Here is a 15,336-nt window from a genome sequence, read left to right on the forward strand (position 1 = left end):
ACCTCTACTCTTAGACTTTACAGCTACAGCCCAGATCTCCTTTTTTTGCCTAGGCCCCTGCTGCCTCAGCACACGCTCAGGCAGCGGAAGGAAGGACCTCTACGATAGGGTATGTCAAAGCCATATAAAGCAAGTCCCGCTGCCTATTTCTGTGGGTGCCATGAAAGAAGGTGGTCATGGCTGAGGGCCTGAGTCCTCTGTGTCTACAAGTAAAAATCTGTCATTCCACACCCGTGACCATGATCGCACTAGACCAAGAGTCACGAGACACAGAATCCAGTGCCAGCTATGCTAAAACCAGGATAGACTTTAAAATTATTATTGATTTAAGCGGATAACTGATGATAATCTACCATCCACCATGTACATAAATGGGCTCTGAAAATGTCTTCGTAAGAACAGAAATGAGTTGGCCTACAAACTTCTAAAGATGGACTAAGACAAGACCATAAATGATTTCAGAGATTTTCCTTCTTCCTTCTCTTTTCAATTAACTCTGGGCATTGGCCCAAGTTCAGTGCAGAGCTCACGTTACACTGTTCTCACTCGGTCCTCGGAAAAGTCACCTCTTTCGGCAGCTTTAATGATCAACTTCTTGAGGCAGACTTCACTTATCTCTCCCCTGGCCTGAGAGTCCCTTTGCAGGTATGCCGGGCTTTAAAAGGGTAGGAAGAAAATCACTGGGAAGAAGTCATAAAGAGACAAATTTCACTTCCATAAGAGAAAAAAGTTTTTAACACAGGGAGTAACCGGTGACAGGCACCACGGTCTGTTTTCTAAGGTGGAGGGACTGGAGTGACAGCGACAAATGCAGCCTTGGCCATCCTGCCAGGATGAACGGAAAAGGGGAGATGAAAACCCGAGGGGGCAAGTCAAAGCAAGCTAGGGGACTGGCTCACAGAGAGAGGCAGTGAGGAGCCATTGCCTAGAAAGTCAAGCATAGATGTTAGGAAAATGGGCCATTAAAAGCAGTCACCTGAACTCCAAGCCATCAGGTATCAGGAGACAAGCCCCTGAGAGCTCAAGGAAGTGTGCCAGACATCTCAGAGCTGTCTGCATGGTGTTTCCCACAAGTGCAACAGGTTATGCCTGATGAGGTGTTAAAAGCACCCACATGGCATCCAACAACAGATATGGGGAGGTCACCCTTATAATTAAAACATTAACAAACATCCACAGTAAACTATCGACGATTTCGGAATAAAGGGCAAATTCCAGTCTGGAATGCAGGCCTATCACACTACTTTGTGCTTTCCTTCAATAATTTTACTTTTGTTACTTTATTGCTGAAAGATCTATTCTCCCCCCGACCCCAGTCTGAAAATTAAGGTCCTACCTGGCCATCAAAGTTCAGGCCAAAGGAAACTGTTTCCGAAAATCCTTCTTTGAGATCTCCAGCCAGTTAATTTATTTCCCCCACCCTCTACTACAACTGAGGACTCAGATCAGAGTGTGGTGACTAAGGAATAATTTACAACAGAACACCTTAGTTTAAAAGCTGTGTATATGTGCATCTCCCAAACTTGATTCAGAGGTACTGTATGGGATCCATCATCTCCTTATCTTTCAACATCACCTCACCTGCAATAGTCATCCATAAGTATTTTGTTCAACTGGAAAAAAAATAAGGAGGTCCAAACAAAAGAAAGGGACTTAAATTATGATCTCTAATTCACTTGTAAAGCTGAAATTCTATGAGACATTCTCCCCCAGTGAAACTACTCTAAGCGGTACTACAGACCTGCCCATTAGCTGGCTGAAATAAGAACAAATTATTGTGGCATCAGATCGGAACAATGCTATACAGTCCCAAGGTCAAGACTCCAGGCACTAGAACCATGATGCCAACTTCTAAGGCTACAATCCCTAGTGTATGTGCCTGACTTACAGAAGGTATTCATTTCATAATGGGCCACTAAACTGGTCACTCCCAAACCTCACAGGTACTGAGGTCAAACTGATCCTGATGGAAAAGAAAAGATAAAGCCCTCATTTGATTTCCAAGACTCATCTTTTTTCTCAAAAAAAAAAAAAAATCTCAAAATAAGAATGTTTGACATTAAATATTTGCCTTTTGCAAAAATGAATAAATAAATAAATGTGCCTAGCAGATATCAAAAATTCAGGGCACCAAGCGAAACCCCAGCAGCACCTGGTTCTTCCACATAAAAGCTTGTAATGCCCTCGTGTGAACGTCAGAGCCTTACAGGCTGGAGGACTAACGCAAAACCATGTGCAATGTGCAAGGCCATCTGATGCAACAGGAGGTGACAAGCCCAGAACTCAAGATTCCTCAAAATCAGGTATGGATTAGAGGATCCCTACCTTCTTGGGACTCAGTTTCCCCATTTGCAAACACAGGGAATTAATTCATTTAGCAAATCCTTGAAGAGGCTGTAACTAAAGGCTGGCGCCAGGGTTGGACTACATGATCTCTAAGGTCCCTTTCAGTGCTGAAAATCTTATAATTCTTATAGTCAGACTTCATAGACATTCTTTTGACGCTGACCTGAAAATTTGGCTGGAAACATAAACAGACTTCTACATAAAAACACACATTTACCAGCTATAATTTGGACTTGGCAACACGAGGTTTCACCATGGCCGAGAGGAAAAAGTGCAAAATTGTCTCTGGTGACTATATTACTTTGGGCTTTCTTATAGTTCATATTCCAAGGTGGTTCAAATATGGCTAGAGCAGGGCCAAGTCACTACCACTCTCACACAAGAGAAGGGCGTGCCTGTTTTCTTTTGCCCTTGCGCAATCTTCCATATATTCAAGAATAACATGCCTCTCCTACCAGATCTGCACTTTCCCATTTGGCAAACTCGGTTTTATTTTTTACCTTCCTTCTATTTTGCAAAATACATAAGCCAACATGGCAACCAGCTTTTTATTTCCTTCCTGTTAAAAAAACAAGTCATGGAGGTGCCTGGGTGGCTCAGTTGGTTAAGCGTCTGCCTTCAGCTCAGGTCATGATCCCGGGGTCTTGGGATCAAGCCCCGCATCAGACTTCTTGCTCAGCGGGGAGTCTGCTTCTCCCTTTCCCTCTGCTTCCTCCCCCCTGCTCATGCTTTGTCTCTGTCTCTCACTCTCTCTGCAAAATAAATAAAATCTTTAAAAAATTTAAAAAAAAATAAAAAACAAAGTCATGGTTTTAGTATAGTTATCAGGACAAGGTCCATAAAGGAAAAGAGTATTTGTAATTTTTATGAAAGTACAGGTTTGGATTTTTCTTAATTAAATCTTTTGGGAAAGCCTTATTATTACTGCTGTTATTATATTTACATAGTAATAGTTATGACATCAAAATATCCATATAGCCATTATAGCTTGGCAATTTCAAATCCATCTGTATTTCATCTAGTCACTAGAGGTAGGCAGATACCTTATTTTAATTATAAGAAAAACTGGACGTAGTATGTCCTGTTCAGAAGCATGTAACTAGAGGGGCACCTGGGTGTTGCAGTTATTTAAGCATACAGATGTTTGGTTTCTGCTCAGGTTCTGATCTCAGGGTCATGAGATCAATCCCCACGTGGAGCTCCAAGCTCAACGCAGAGTCTACTTGCTTCTCTTTCCCTCTCCCTCTGCCCCTGCTCTCTGTGAGCTCTCTCTCTCTAAAATAAGTAAATAAATCTTAAAAAAAATAAAACAAAAACACATAACTAGAATAAGTTGTTCAACTAGCAGTCAAACTTAAGTCTTCTGTCACAAGGTCAAAGAAGCTTTTTAGAACTAAAGATTCAAAATACAAGAAAATAGTTTCTATAATATTCTAAGAGAGCAAACAGACTAAGTGAAGTTTTTAATTATGTAAATTCAATAATACGTAAAGGACAGCCCAGGAACAAATAAGAGCAAAGGTATATAAAGGACAAATTTAAGAGGCTTTTTGTTCATTGTTAATAAAAAATGACTAAAAATAAGGAAAAATAATCATGTTATTTCTATTTGCCAAAGGACCAATCTGTTGCATAAAATAAATATAAACTTTGTACAACTCCTATCCATGTGGAATCTGAGCTTTGATTTTACAAGCTTGCTACATTTTATCAGTAAGATTTTATAGGAAAATCAAGATTTTTTTTGGAAATCCATGATATGTATATCTAAGACACAAAATTTTTAAGACATAAAACTTTTAATAGATTTTAAATGATCTAGGCTCCAAAGTGAATTGGAGGTCACCGGTTATAACCACAACGTGATCATTTTAACTTATCAATAGTACAAAAAGTTTCTTCTGTTAAGTTCTCCTATATGAAAATATACTCCCAAGAAACTCACATGGTTACTCCCCTTTCCTGGCCTCCAGATCTTTGCTTAGGCGCTCCCTTCTCAGCAAGGCCTCTGGACCACCCTGTCCTCCAACCCACAGCCTTGATCTCATTCTAATGCACTTTGTATCAATGTATGAATTTTGTCTACATCCACCAGTTTCACTAACATGTGGGTTTCATGAGAGCAGAACCCTGTATGTCTTTTTGCTATAAAATTCCCAGTGCTATAAAGGTGCACACACACACAGGCACATGGAATATCTGCTGAATGAATGAATCATTTCTTCCTTTATCTCCCCCAACCTGAAATTTAGAAGAAAGAAAATCAGACAATGGACTAAACCATTTAACTAGTTCCCATGACTTTTCCTCTCTAAAACTTATTATGGGAAACTATAAATATATATAAAGGTAGACCAAATAATGTTGAGTGTTGCATGCACTCAACAATTATCAACTCATAACTAATCTTTCTTTCACCTATCTTCTCAATCATCAGCTCCCTACTCTTATTATTTTGAAGCCAATACCAGACACAATTAATTTCCTCCTCAAATATTTTTGATGTTTCTCTAAAACATAAGGGCTGGTCTTTCTTCTATATAGTTATAGTAACATCATCACCCGTAAAACACAACAATAATTCTATAACTTTGTTATTTAGTTTTCCTTCCTGATATGAATAGCATTTAGATGCCTAAATGGTGGCATCTGGTCACCAGTGACTCTGCATGATCACAGACTGACTATTCTTACTGTTGCTTCTGATTCCAGCCCCAAGTTACTTGCAATCAACACTCTATGGAGCACAACACTTGTATATAATCAATACATACTATAATGTGCATTCTTGACCTCACTGAGAAAAGAATACCCCAAGAAGGTTTGCTGGTGCTTTTGCTAGAAAGATGTTGCTGACCAATTAAGACCCGCAGTGACCAAATATCACTCTTAGCCATGCAGAATGCAATGTTTGTGGATAGAGAAACAAGGCAATAAAAAAGCATGGTTGGGTCCCCAGGAAAACAAGAAAATTTGGAATTCTCAAATGACATTCCTAAAAAAATGGCTTTGAGTTTCAAAACAAAATTAGTAGGTAAAAGGATTTCTGGGGCTTCCGAATGCAAGCCAGCAGAACTCTGAGAAGCTTCAGCTGGGGATGTTACATTAAAGTACCTTAGCTCTTTGTGAGTTGTAAAGCTCTCTTTAGGCTCTGGATAGATGTTCATCCACCACAGAAACAATCACTGAATTCAGGAGCTTCCTAGCACGGCTTATTAATGTGACTTCAACCACACACCTTACCTGTGCCCTGAAAGCACCTTCATCAAGGGGTGGTGGAGGAGGGAAGTTTCCAGGGCTGGATGGAAGAGCACCAGGATCATCTAAAGGCGGAGGCGGGGGTGGAAAAAAGTCACCTACAGAAAGGAAATGCAGACATGAAGTGAATACGGATGCAATTGTGGAGCGCTCTTGAAAAACATACATTTGCTGCCATTTTTCCGCTTTGTAATTGGCTTTGACATATAACTTTTTGTCTCTTAGAGCAACTATCCTCTATTATAGCTCTTTTCAGTTTCATCAGTAGCCTTAATTTTGAGAGAATGAGGACCAGATCTGATACTTAGAAGTAACATAAAAGCTAGTCTAGAGGGGGCAGGTATGTTCAGCCAGAACAGAGAAGGTGCTTGGGGTGGGGGATGGCTGAGGTGTGTAAGACCTGGTACTTACCCTCAGTACAGTTTCAGTCAAGTAGAGGAAGAAAAAAATGTGTACACAAATAAAGATAATACAAGATAAAATATATTAAGATGAGAAACAAAGTCTTCTGGAAGCTAAGATAAAGGAAAGTTTATCTCCAGGGGAGGGAGCAAGGAAGGCTTTACCAGAGCATTACAAGGGCCCCTGAACATTATGATACAGACACCAAGTCGGCTTGGCAGAAAGACAGCGGAACAAAGGCCTCGGTTAAAACATCCAGGGCCTAGAGAATAAGGAGCAAGTTATTAAGATAGCATAAATATGGGAATGTAAAAGAATACTAGTACGTAATAAAAATAGGTGCAGTGACAAAAAAAAACCCAAAAACTTCTAAGTGTGTTGCATGTCTAGTAAGTAGTTTGAATTTTATCATGCATGCAGTGGGGATCCAACAAGCATTTCTGAGAAGAAAAAAACCTGGTTGCAATATGATTTACTAAAGACTAATCTAAAAGTACATGCAGGGCTGATCAGGAGCAACTGAAATAAGTAACATCATTGAAATCTATATACAATCCAGGCAGGATGTTATGAGGGGTCAGCACATCGAGAAACCTCAACATCACCGACCGACCAGCACAGCATGCCAACATTATGTTGTAGTAAGAGAACACCTAATCTCTAAGATCTGAGGTGTACATACAAATCCAAGAGCTCTATAGTTTCACGCCATGTAATTTTTTTAAATACTTCACAAGAAATCCTATTAGGAAAAAGGAAACTTCCATTTAAAAAAAATTCTGTTTGCCTTTTTCCTTCAAAAAATAATATTTTAATAATAATAAACAATATTCATAGATAAGTAGCTTTTCTTTGCATTTCAGATGCTCAACACCTAACTGGTAAGGCAGCGGGTTCTGCCACTCAATGAGTTGCTCTCGGATAGTACCAAAATATCATGATTTAAGCTGTCAATAAAAAAAGACTCTAAATGGCACAGTGGAAGGATGGTGGCTTGGATTCATTATTCTGAATCACCTTGGAGATGGTTCATGTGGGCCCTATTTGTCCTATAAATAACAGTCTTAGAATTAGAAGAGTAGTTGTCCAATCTAGCTCCCCACTATATTGCGACTACGAAGCCGTCAAACACACTATATTTAGAGTACAGTACTTTGTGGACTCTCACTATGCACCAATCACTGCTAAGATTTTCAAAGGCTACCTCTTAGTCCTCCAACCCTCTGTGCTGATGGTTCTCAAACTTTAGAGGCCATCGGGATCTCAGAAAGGTCTGGTTAAACACAGATGGCTCTGTCCCACCCAGAGTTCCTGATTCAGTAGGTCTAGAGTAGGGTCCGAGAATGTGCATTTCTAATAAACGCCCAGGGGATGCTGATCCTATTGGTCCTGGGACCACACTTTGAGAACCACTGTATTTAAGCAAAGTATTATATTATTCCTATTTTAGACCCCATAGGATTAGAAATGTTAAATGACTTATGTCATATAGAAACATTTCTGTTTCTCTTACCTTTCTGGATGTGCACATCTGGAGACATGCTTTATCCATATCCTTATTGGGGTTATAAGTCTCATAAACCTTCAGTAACTCTACCCAGTAGTTCTAAAAACTGGCTACTTACTAGAATCACCAAGAAAGCTTATCTAAAAATACCGATGCCCAAATTCCATCTCACGTCAAACAAATCAGTATCTTGGGGATGGGGGAAAGGGAGTGGGGAGGAGGGGTCAGGTGCCACTACTCCTTTAAAACCCAAATGAGTCTAATGTGCAGTCAGAATTGAGAAACTATATTGACCTTCCTTCGGTCAAACACTGCACTAAAAAAATATTTAACACCTGTTAAATAAAAAGAATTGTCACCAAGTTGTTTTCTGCCTTGAAAAGTTAGAACATATGAGAAGAATGCTCACAATGAGATCTTAAGTCATCAGCAAAGGAGGTCTAGGTTGATGGAGACTGGTCCTACCAAATTCTAGTGCACAGCCTAATTTGCTGGTTCAAATGTTCTATCCGGACCTATGCCTTCTTCATGCCTAATTTAAAAGAAGACTTCTAAGCACCTTCTTATACTTTACCACATTTTATTATGTCACAGAGAATTGCTGGAACATTAAACAGAATCAGAACTGAACGGAATCTTGGAGATCATATTATAAAGGTAGAAACAGAGGCCCATGAAAGCCACATGAACAGTCCAAATTCTCAGCAAATTATTCTTAGAATAAAAAGTACAACCTTTTGTCTCTGCAGTCCCTTCCAACTAGTCAGTCCCTGAAAAACATGGGTTTGAACTCCGCAGGTCGACTGACACACAGATTTTGTACAGCACAGTCCTGTAAATGTATTTTCTCTTTCTTTTTTTTAAAGTTTTTATTTATTTATCTGAGAGAGAGAATGGGAGACAGAGAGCATGAGAGGGGGAGGATCAGAGGGAGAAGCAGACTCCCTGCTGAGCAGGGAGCCCGATGCGGGACTCGATCCCGGGACTCCAGGATCATAACCTAAGCCGAAGGCAGTCGCTTAACCAACTGAGCCACCCAGGCGCCCATGTATTTTCTCTTCCTTATGATTTTCTTAACATTTTCTCTTCCCTAGCTTACTTACTTGTAAGAATACGGTATATGACATATATAACATACAAAACATGTGCAGCCGAGTGTTTGTGTTATCAGAGAGGCTTCCGAAGGATCAACAGTAGCTATTAGTAGTTAATGTTCTGGAGAGCCAGAAGACATGAGGATTGTCAACTGCATCGGGTCAGTGCCCCTAACCCCCCCCGCATCAGTCAAGGGTCAACTGTATATCCTTCCTGACTATATTTCTAACACGAAAATTGAATATATATAATGAGGCACAGGTTGGCAACAATCCTAGGAGGGTGAAAAGGAACAGAAAAGGAAGAAAGAATGTATTTTTAAAAGAAATAACTTGAAAACAACAAAAATCTAGACTGCTTCTTCTAGGCGAAGATGAGATTAAGATTTTTAAAAGCCCTAGTAATAAGCTCATAATAATTATCACATAATTTTCAGTTTTCCAAGCTTGACCATCATAGGCCTCTTCCTTCATTCTTTGGGGTGGAGCTCACATTTTAAAACGGTGTGGAGGAACAGGCAAATGCCTAAGCAACAGACACACCCATGAAAAAGGATAGAAAATGGGTCCTTTGGAGGGAAACATAACTAGTTGAGATAGTTGGAATGAAAAGCTCTTCATAATTATCTTAAATCAGACTAAGAACTACTTCGAGAACTCTTGATTTACAGTTCACCAGTTTAACAGGCCATTAAGCAAAGGAAAATGCTTCTAAGTTACAGGAAAAGTCTGCTTAAGAAAGAAGGCAAATTTCCATGTTTAAGGAAGATGGCAAAATGGAAAGAACAAAACAACAAAGTGTGTGTGTGTGTGTGTGTGTGTGCCTGTGTTGGGGGGGATTCTTTCCATTCTAGCAGATTTTTTCAAACAATGAGAGAACATCTGGCTCAGAAGCTCAGGTGGTGACCCTCCTAGAGAAACACATCTGCACGGAATCAGCTGCAGTACCTTGCAACTAGCAACACTAAGCTGTAGACCTTCCCATTAGTTCATGGCCTGTCCTCCTCTCTGCGTGCCAGGGAAATCCAGATGGAATTTTCAGACCCCATGAATTACAGGGGCATGGAATAAAATCAAGCAAGCAAGCCAAAAAAGAACACACCATCAGGCAACTGGAACAATGCAAGGATACATAAAATCTAAGATGCAAACATTTAGTTTTAGAAGAAGGGTATGGTGCCGGGGTGGCTCAGTTGGTTAAGCGGCTGCCTTCAGCTCAGGTCATGATCCCAGGGTCCTGGGATCGAGTCCCGCATCAGGCTCTCTGCTCAGTGGGGAGCCTGCTTCTCCCTCTCCCTGCTGCTCCCCCAGCTTGTGCTCTCTCCCTCTCTGTGTCAAATGGATAAATAAAACCTTAAAAAAAAAAAAAAAAAAAGAGGGTAGTCACAGCCACATGCCTACAAACCTGGCTTCCTCCTTACCTTTTTACTCACCATCCAAAGCCTACCCACATACAAAATACATTTATCCCTCACTTGCCAGGTAAAGAGTTGACTCAAGTTACACAGCTAATGAAATATGGAGCTAGAAAGAGATCCTCACTCTGCATTGGAGAGAAGCTAGGAAGTATCTCACTTAATTTGCTCCATACGATCCCAAAGAATTCATCTAATATTCCAAAGATTTTTGCTTTGTGCCGGAAATAGCACCATGGGGCAGCTAAAGGGTGAATCGTGCAAAAGTATATATCCCTAACTCTCAAAGAGCACTTTATGCCAACTTACTGCCACAAAATAGCTTGTAATGCATAGCATTAACCTAAGAAGCAACTGAGGCAAATCTGCCAAGAACCCAGGTATGCATCCTTTCTCCAGCTACCCTTCCTAGTCTAGGGGTTAGAAGGCAGTAGCACGAAGAAGCGGATATGGCTACGTGCTGGGGGCTGAGTTATCAGCCACTGTAGGTGCCCTAGTAACATGGTTTGGGCATCTATGAAAGGCATCTACCCACCTGAATGCAGAGCTCACTTCTCCCTTCATCAAATCAAGGCTCCCATAGAGGGAAAAAAATAACAAGAATTTACTAGCAAAATTACTAGTTACATGTGCTGGTAGTGAAAAAACACAAGGGAATAATTAAACGCAGATCATCAGTGAAGTGTGAATTAATTTACTATAGTTAAAAAAACAAAACAAAACAAAACAGAAAAAGCATCATTCTTTTCCTTCTTCAAGCATCCACGTACACTGCACGCATACACGGGGATTCACATAGCAGCCCCTTGTGTGCCTCATAGCACACAAGGGTCTATCACAGCATCTCCAATACCTGGTTGCACTTGGGTGTTTATGGTCATTCTCTCCTACTTAGACCGGAAGCTCCTAACAAGGACAGCCCACGTACAATTTATCTTTCTAGCTCCACATCCTGGCATGAGATTTGAGCCATGGCATGCTCTCAGTAAATAGATTAGCTGAATAACTGACATACACAGAAAGCCATTTAATCACTCAATTGATGTTTTTAAAAAAATGGCCTGATGCCTTACATGTTGTTCAAACGTCAATGTTCAAATGGCCAAGGGTATCTAGATAGAATGCAGACTTGGACTCAGCAGGCGTGGGGTGAGGCCTGAGGCTCTGCATGTCTAACATGTTTGCCAGGTAATGAGGCTGTAGATCTATGCTCACCACAGGGAGGAGCATGGCTTTGGCAGCTGTTGGTTCTCCCACTTTCTTATGTGGATACTTTTTGGTTGTTTAAGGAAATAAACATTAAGGTATATATAAAGAAAATCACTTACAGCCTTTTCAAATTAAGTATTTAAATTATGAGTGCACAATAGATTAGATTGGAACACACACACACGTGAAAAAAATGTAATTACAGTGGCCAAATCATAAGCAATTACAGTGACCAAATCATAAGCTTCCAGTAAAAACAGTTATCCATTTCTGTTTATAGTAAAAAATAGAGAACAGAAATATGTTCAAAAGAAAATAATACAAAATCCCAAGCCTAGAACCTGAAACGCAAACCCCAGCTCCACCCTTTACTTCAGAAAAGGCAATACTACCATCTCAGGTTTGGCCTCCCTCACCTATGAAATGAGGATGGCCATATCCACTTCCCCCTGTCACTCTGCAGATCAAAGCAGTTAAAACAGTGACTTTGAACCTTTTTTGACCTCAACCCAGAGTAAAGAAATAACCTTTTATATCATGATGCAATACGACTACTTGGACGTATCTAAGCACACGTATATCTGAAACAAGGGTTTCATGAAACCATACTTAACTACATGTAACGCTCACTGCAATTTCTGTTAGATTTATTTATTTAAAAAGTGTTGGTTACTCCATGGAATAACCACCACCAAAGTGATTGTGATGGACCTCACCTCCCAGCTGAAACATCACTAAGCAAATGTGCATGTGACTTGTACAATGTCTACATAACCGGTGACAGTCTTTGTTGCTTTCCCCATAGGCACAAGAGGACAACTCAGTCTAAAGCTGCCTACTCAAGAGACCAAGTCTGAGAAGGCAAAGCTCTCGCAATAGGTTGAGTAGGGGGTGCCTGGGGGGCTCAGTTGGTTAAGCGACTGCCTTCAACTCAGGTCATGATCCTGGAGTCCCGGGATCGAGTCCTGCATCGGGGTCCCTGCTCAGCAGGGAGTCTGCTTCTCCCTCTGACCCTCCTCCCTCTCATGCTCTCTCTCTATCATACTCTCTCTCTCTCAATAAGTAAAAATCTTTAAAAAAAAATAGGTTGAGTAGATGGAATGGAAGACAAAGCCAAGGTGACAGGAGTGGCAAACCCTTATAGTGTTCTCCTCAGAGATGAGAGGCAATTTATTACAAAAGAAAGCAACTAAAGACCCTTTACAATTTCACCCTCAACTCCATCTTCACTTTATATGAAACATACTTGCCACCAAGGAAACTATGCCAGAAAGCACACTGAGTGAAATTTTTTAAAAATGAAGCATTCACAGGGCGCCTCCTGGCTAGCTCCATCCATAGAGCTACGACTCCTGATCTAGGGGTTGTGAGTCTGAGTTCCACATTGGGTGCAGAGTTTACTTAAAAAAATGAGGCGTTCACGGTTTAGAACAGCATGCATAATGGTATCATTTGCATGAAAACATATATGTCTATATTGTCATGGATTATCTTTTAAATGAATTCCTAAGAAATTGTTAACAGCAAGTTGCCTCTATGAAGAAGTTGAATTTTGTCACTAGGGACAAGAGCGGAAAAGAAGCTTACTCTTCATTACACAAAATTTTAACCTGCCGTTATTTTACCCATTTATAATATTTTTAAATTCCAGTATAGTTAACATACAGTGTTATATAAGTGTCAGGTGTATAATACAGTGATTCAGCAATTATATACATTACTCAGTACTCTTACTCCCCATCACCTGTTTCACCCACTCTTCACAACCACCTCCCCTCTGGTAACCATCAGTTTGTTCTCTATCATTAAAAGTCGGCTTCTTGGTCTGTCTCTTTTTTCCTTTGTTCGTTGACTTTATTTCTTAAATTCCCCATATGAGTGAAATTACATGGTATTTTTTAAATTTTTTTTTAAATTTTATTATGTTAGTCACCATACAATACATCATTAGTTTTTGATGTGGTGATCCACGATCCATTGTTTTCGTATAACCCCCAGTGTTCCATGCTGTACGTGCCCTCCTTAATACCATCACTGGGCTAACCAATCCCCCCTCCCCGCTCCCCTCTAAAACCCTGTTTGTTTCTCAGAGTCCACAGTCTCTCATGGTTCATCTCTCCCTCCAATTTCCGCCCCCCTTCATTTTTCCCTTCCTTCTCCTAATGTCCTCCATGCTATTCCTTAAGTTCCACAAATAAGTGAAACCATATGATAATTGACTTTCTCTGCTTGACTCATTTCACTTAGCATAATCTCCTCCAGTCCCATCCATGTTGATGTAAAAGTTGGGTATTCATCTTTTCTGATGGCTGAGTATATTCCATTGTATATATGGACCACATCTTCTTTATCCATTCATCTGTTGAAGAGCATCTCGACTCTTTCCACAGTTTGGCTATTGTGGACATTGCTGCTATGGACACTGGGGTACATATGGCCCTTCTTTTCACTACATCTGTGTCTTTGGGGTAAATACCCAGTAGTGCAATTGCTGGGTCATAGGGTAGCTCTATTTTTAAATTTTTGAGGAACCTCCACACTGTTTTCCAAAGTGGCTGTACCAACTTGCATTCCCACCAACAGTGTAAGAGGGTTCCCCTTTCTCCACAACCTCTCCAACATGTGTTGTTTCTTTCCCTGTCCATTTTTGCCATTCTAACTGGTGTGAGGTGGTATCTCAACGTGGTTTTGATTTGGATTTCCCTGATGGCTAATGATGATGAACATTTTTTCATGTGTCTGTTAGCCATTTGTATGTCTTCTTCGGAGAAGTGTCTTTTCATATCGTCTGCCCATTTTTTGACTTATTTGTTTTTTGGGTGTTGAGTTTAAGAAGTTCTTTATAGATCTTGGATACCAGCCCTTTATCTGTAGTGTCATTTGCAAATATCTTCTCCCATTCTGTGGGTTGCCTCTTTGTTTTGTTGACTGTTTCCTTTGCTGTGCAGAAGTTTTTATCTTGATGAAGTCCCAAAAGTTCATTTTTGCTTTTGTTTCACTAGCCTTTGGAGATGTATCTTGAAAGAAGTTGCTGTGGCCGATGTCAAAGAGGTTACTGCCTATGTTCTCCTCTAGGATTTTGATGGATTCCTGTCTCACACTGAGGTCTTTCATCCATTTTGAGTTTATCTTTGTGTATGATTAGAGAATGGTCAAGTTTCATTCTTCTGCATGTGGCTGTCCAATTTTCCCAGCACCGTTTATTGAAGAGACTGTCTTTTTTCCATTGCATATTTTTTCCTGCTTTACCGAAGATTATTTAAACTCAATTTAATTAACACACATTGCATTATTATTTTCAGAGGTAGACTTTAGAGATTCATCAGTTGTACACAACACCCAGTGCTCATTATATCAAGTGCACCCCTTAATGCTTATCCCCCAGTTACCCCATCGCCCCACCTACCTCCCCTCTAGCTCATTTCCCATAGTTAAGAGCCTCTTATGGTTTGTCTCCCTCTCTGATTTTGTCTTATTTTATCATATGGGGAATTTAAGAAACAAAACAGATGAACATTGGGAAAGGGAAGGAAAAATATATGCTATTTTTAAAATAACATGTATACACAAAACCAAAGAGAAATTTTCAGTACCTAGAAATGTGCCATCTGCAAATATTGAGCTGAATAAGGTTTTAAAAACTGCCAGGAAACACTGGGATATGGCAGAAGTCAAGAAACCATTGAGGATAAGTCCCATTGAATGCAACACTTCTCAGGCTTCTCAACCTATTTACTACCCACTGGTCATAACTAAAAATATGAAAGGAATCACCCTTAGTCAACCAGTTATCTTCAGTAGAGAGGATAAAAATACTGCTTATTCCTAGAGCCAAAGCCTATGCATCATCTCAGTGTGACCTCGGACCTCTGTCCCAGAGAGAGATTAAGTCCTCGTGGAGTTATTAATAAAGCGGCTCCTGTACTCGTATTTTGCTCCTGTTCCTTGAGTGTGCAACCCCTTTGAGAACTCTCTGGGAGAACTGATAATTATCAGGGCAAGGCTGGGCATTCCCGGTTCCCTGTCCTCATCATCCAAAGAGCAATACCACCAGCCCCGCTTAAGTGATGCATCTTCATCTGTATGTGAGGAGATATGTGACCTT

At 40.3% G+C, this 15,336-nt stretch overlaps 1 protein-coding gene across 6 annotated transcripts in view; it reads right to left on the reverse strand.

Moving 5' to 3' along the window:
• The window catches only part of LPP (LIM domain containing preferred translocation partner in lipoma), a 666,907-nt gene that overhangs the window by 369,276 nt on the left and 282,295 nt on the right, over nucleotides 1–15,336 (reverse strand). For all 6 annotated transcript variants that reach the window (XM_064582229.1, XM_064582145.1, XM_064582041.1 and 3 more), the window contains one exon: nucleotides 5,590–5,702. In XM_064582229.1, coding sequence (XP_064438299.1) covers nucleotides 5,590–5,702 — 113 coding nt within the window. The remainder of the gene's footprint in view (nucleotides 1–5,589; nucleotides 5,703–15,336) is intronic.

Source organism: Mirounga angustirostris, unplaced genomic scaffold (assembly GCF_029215605.1).
Source record: "Mirounga angustirostris isolate CCGP_5_RB_7025 unplaced genomic scaffold, mMirAng1.0.hap1 SCAF_1, whole genome shotgun sequence".
NCBI lineage: Eukaryota > Metazoa > Chordata > Mammalia > Carnivora > Phocidae > Mirounga > Mirounga angustirostris.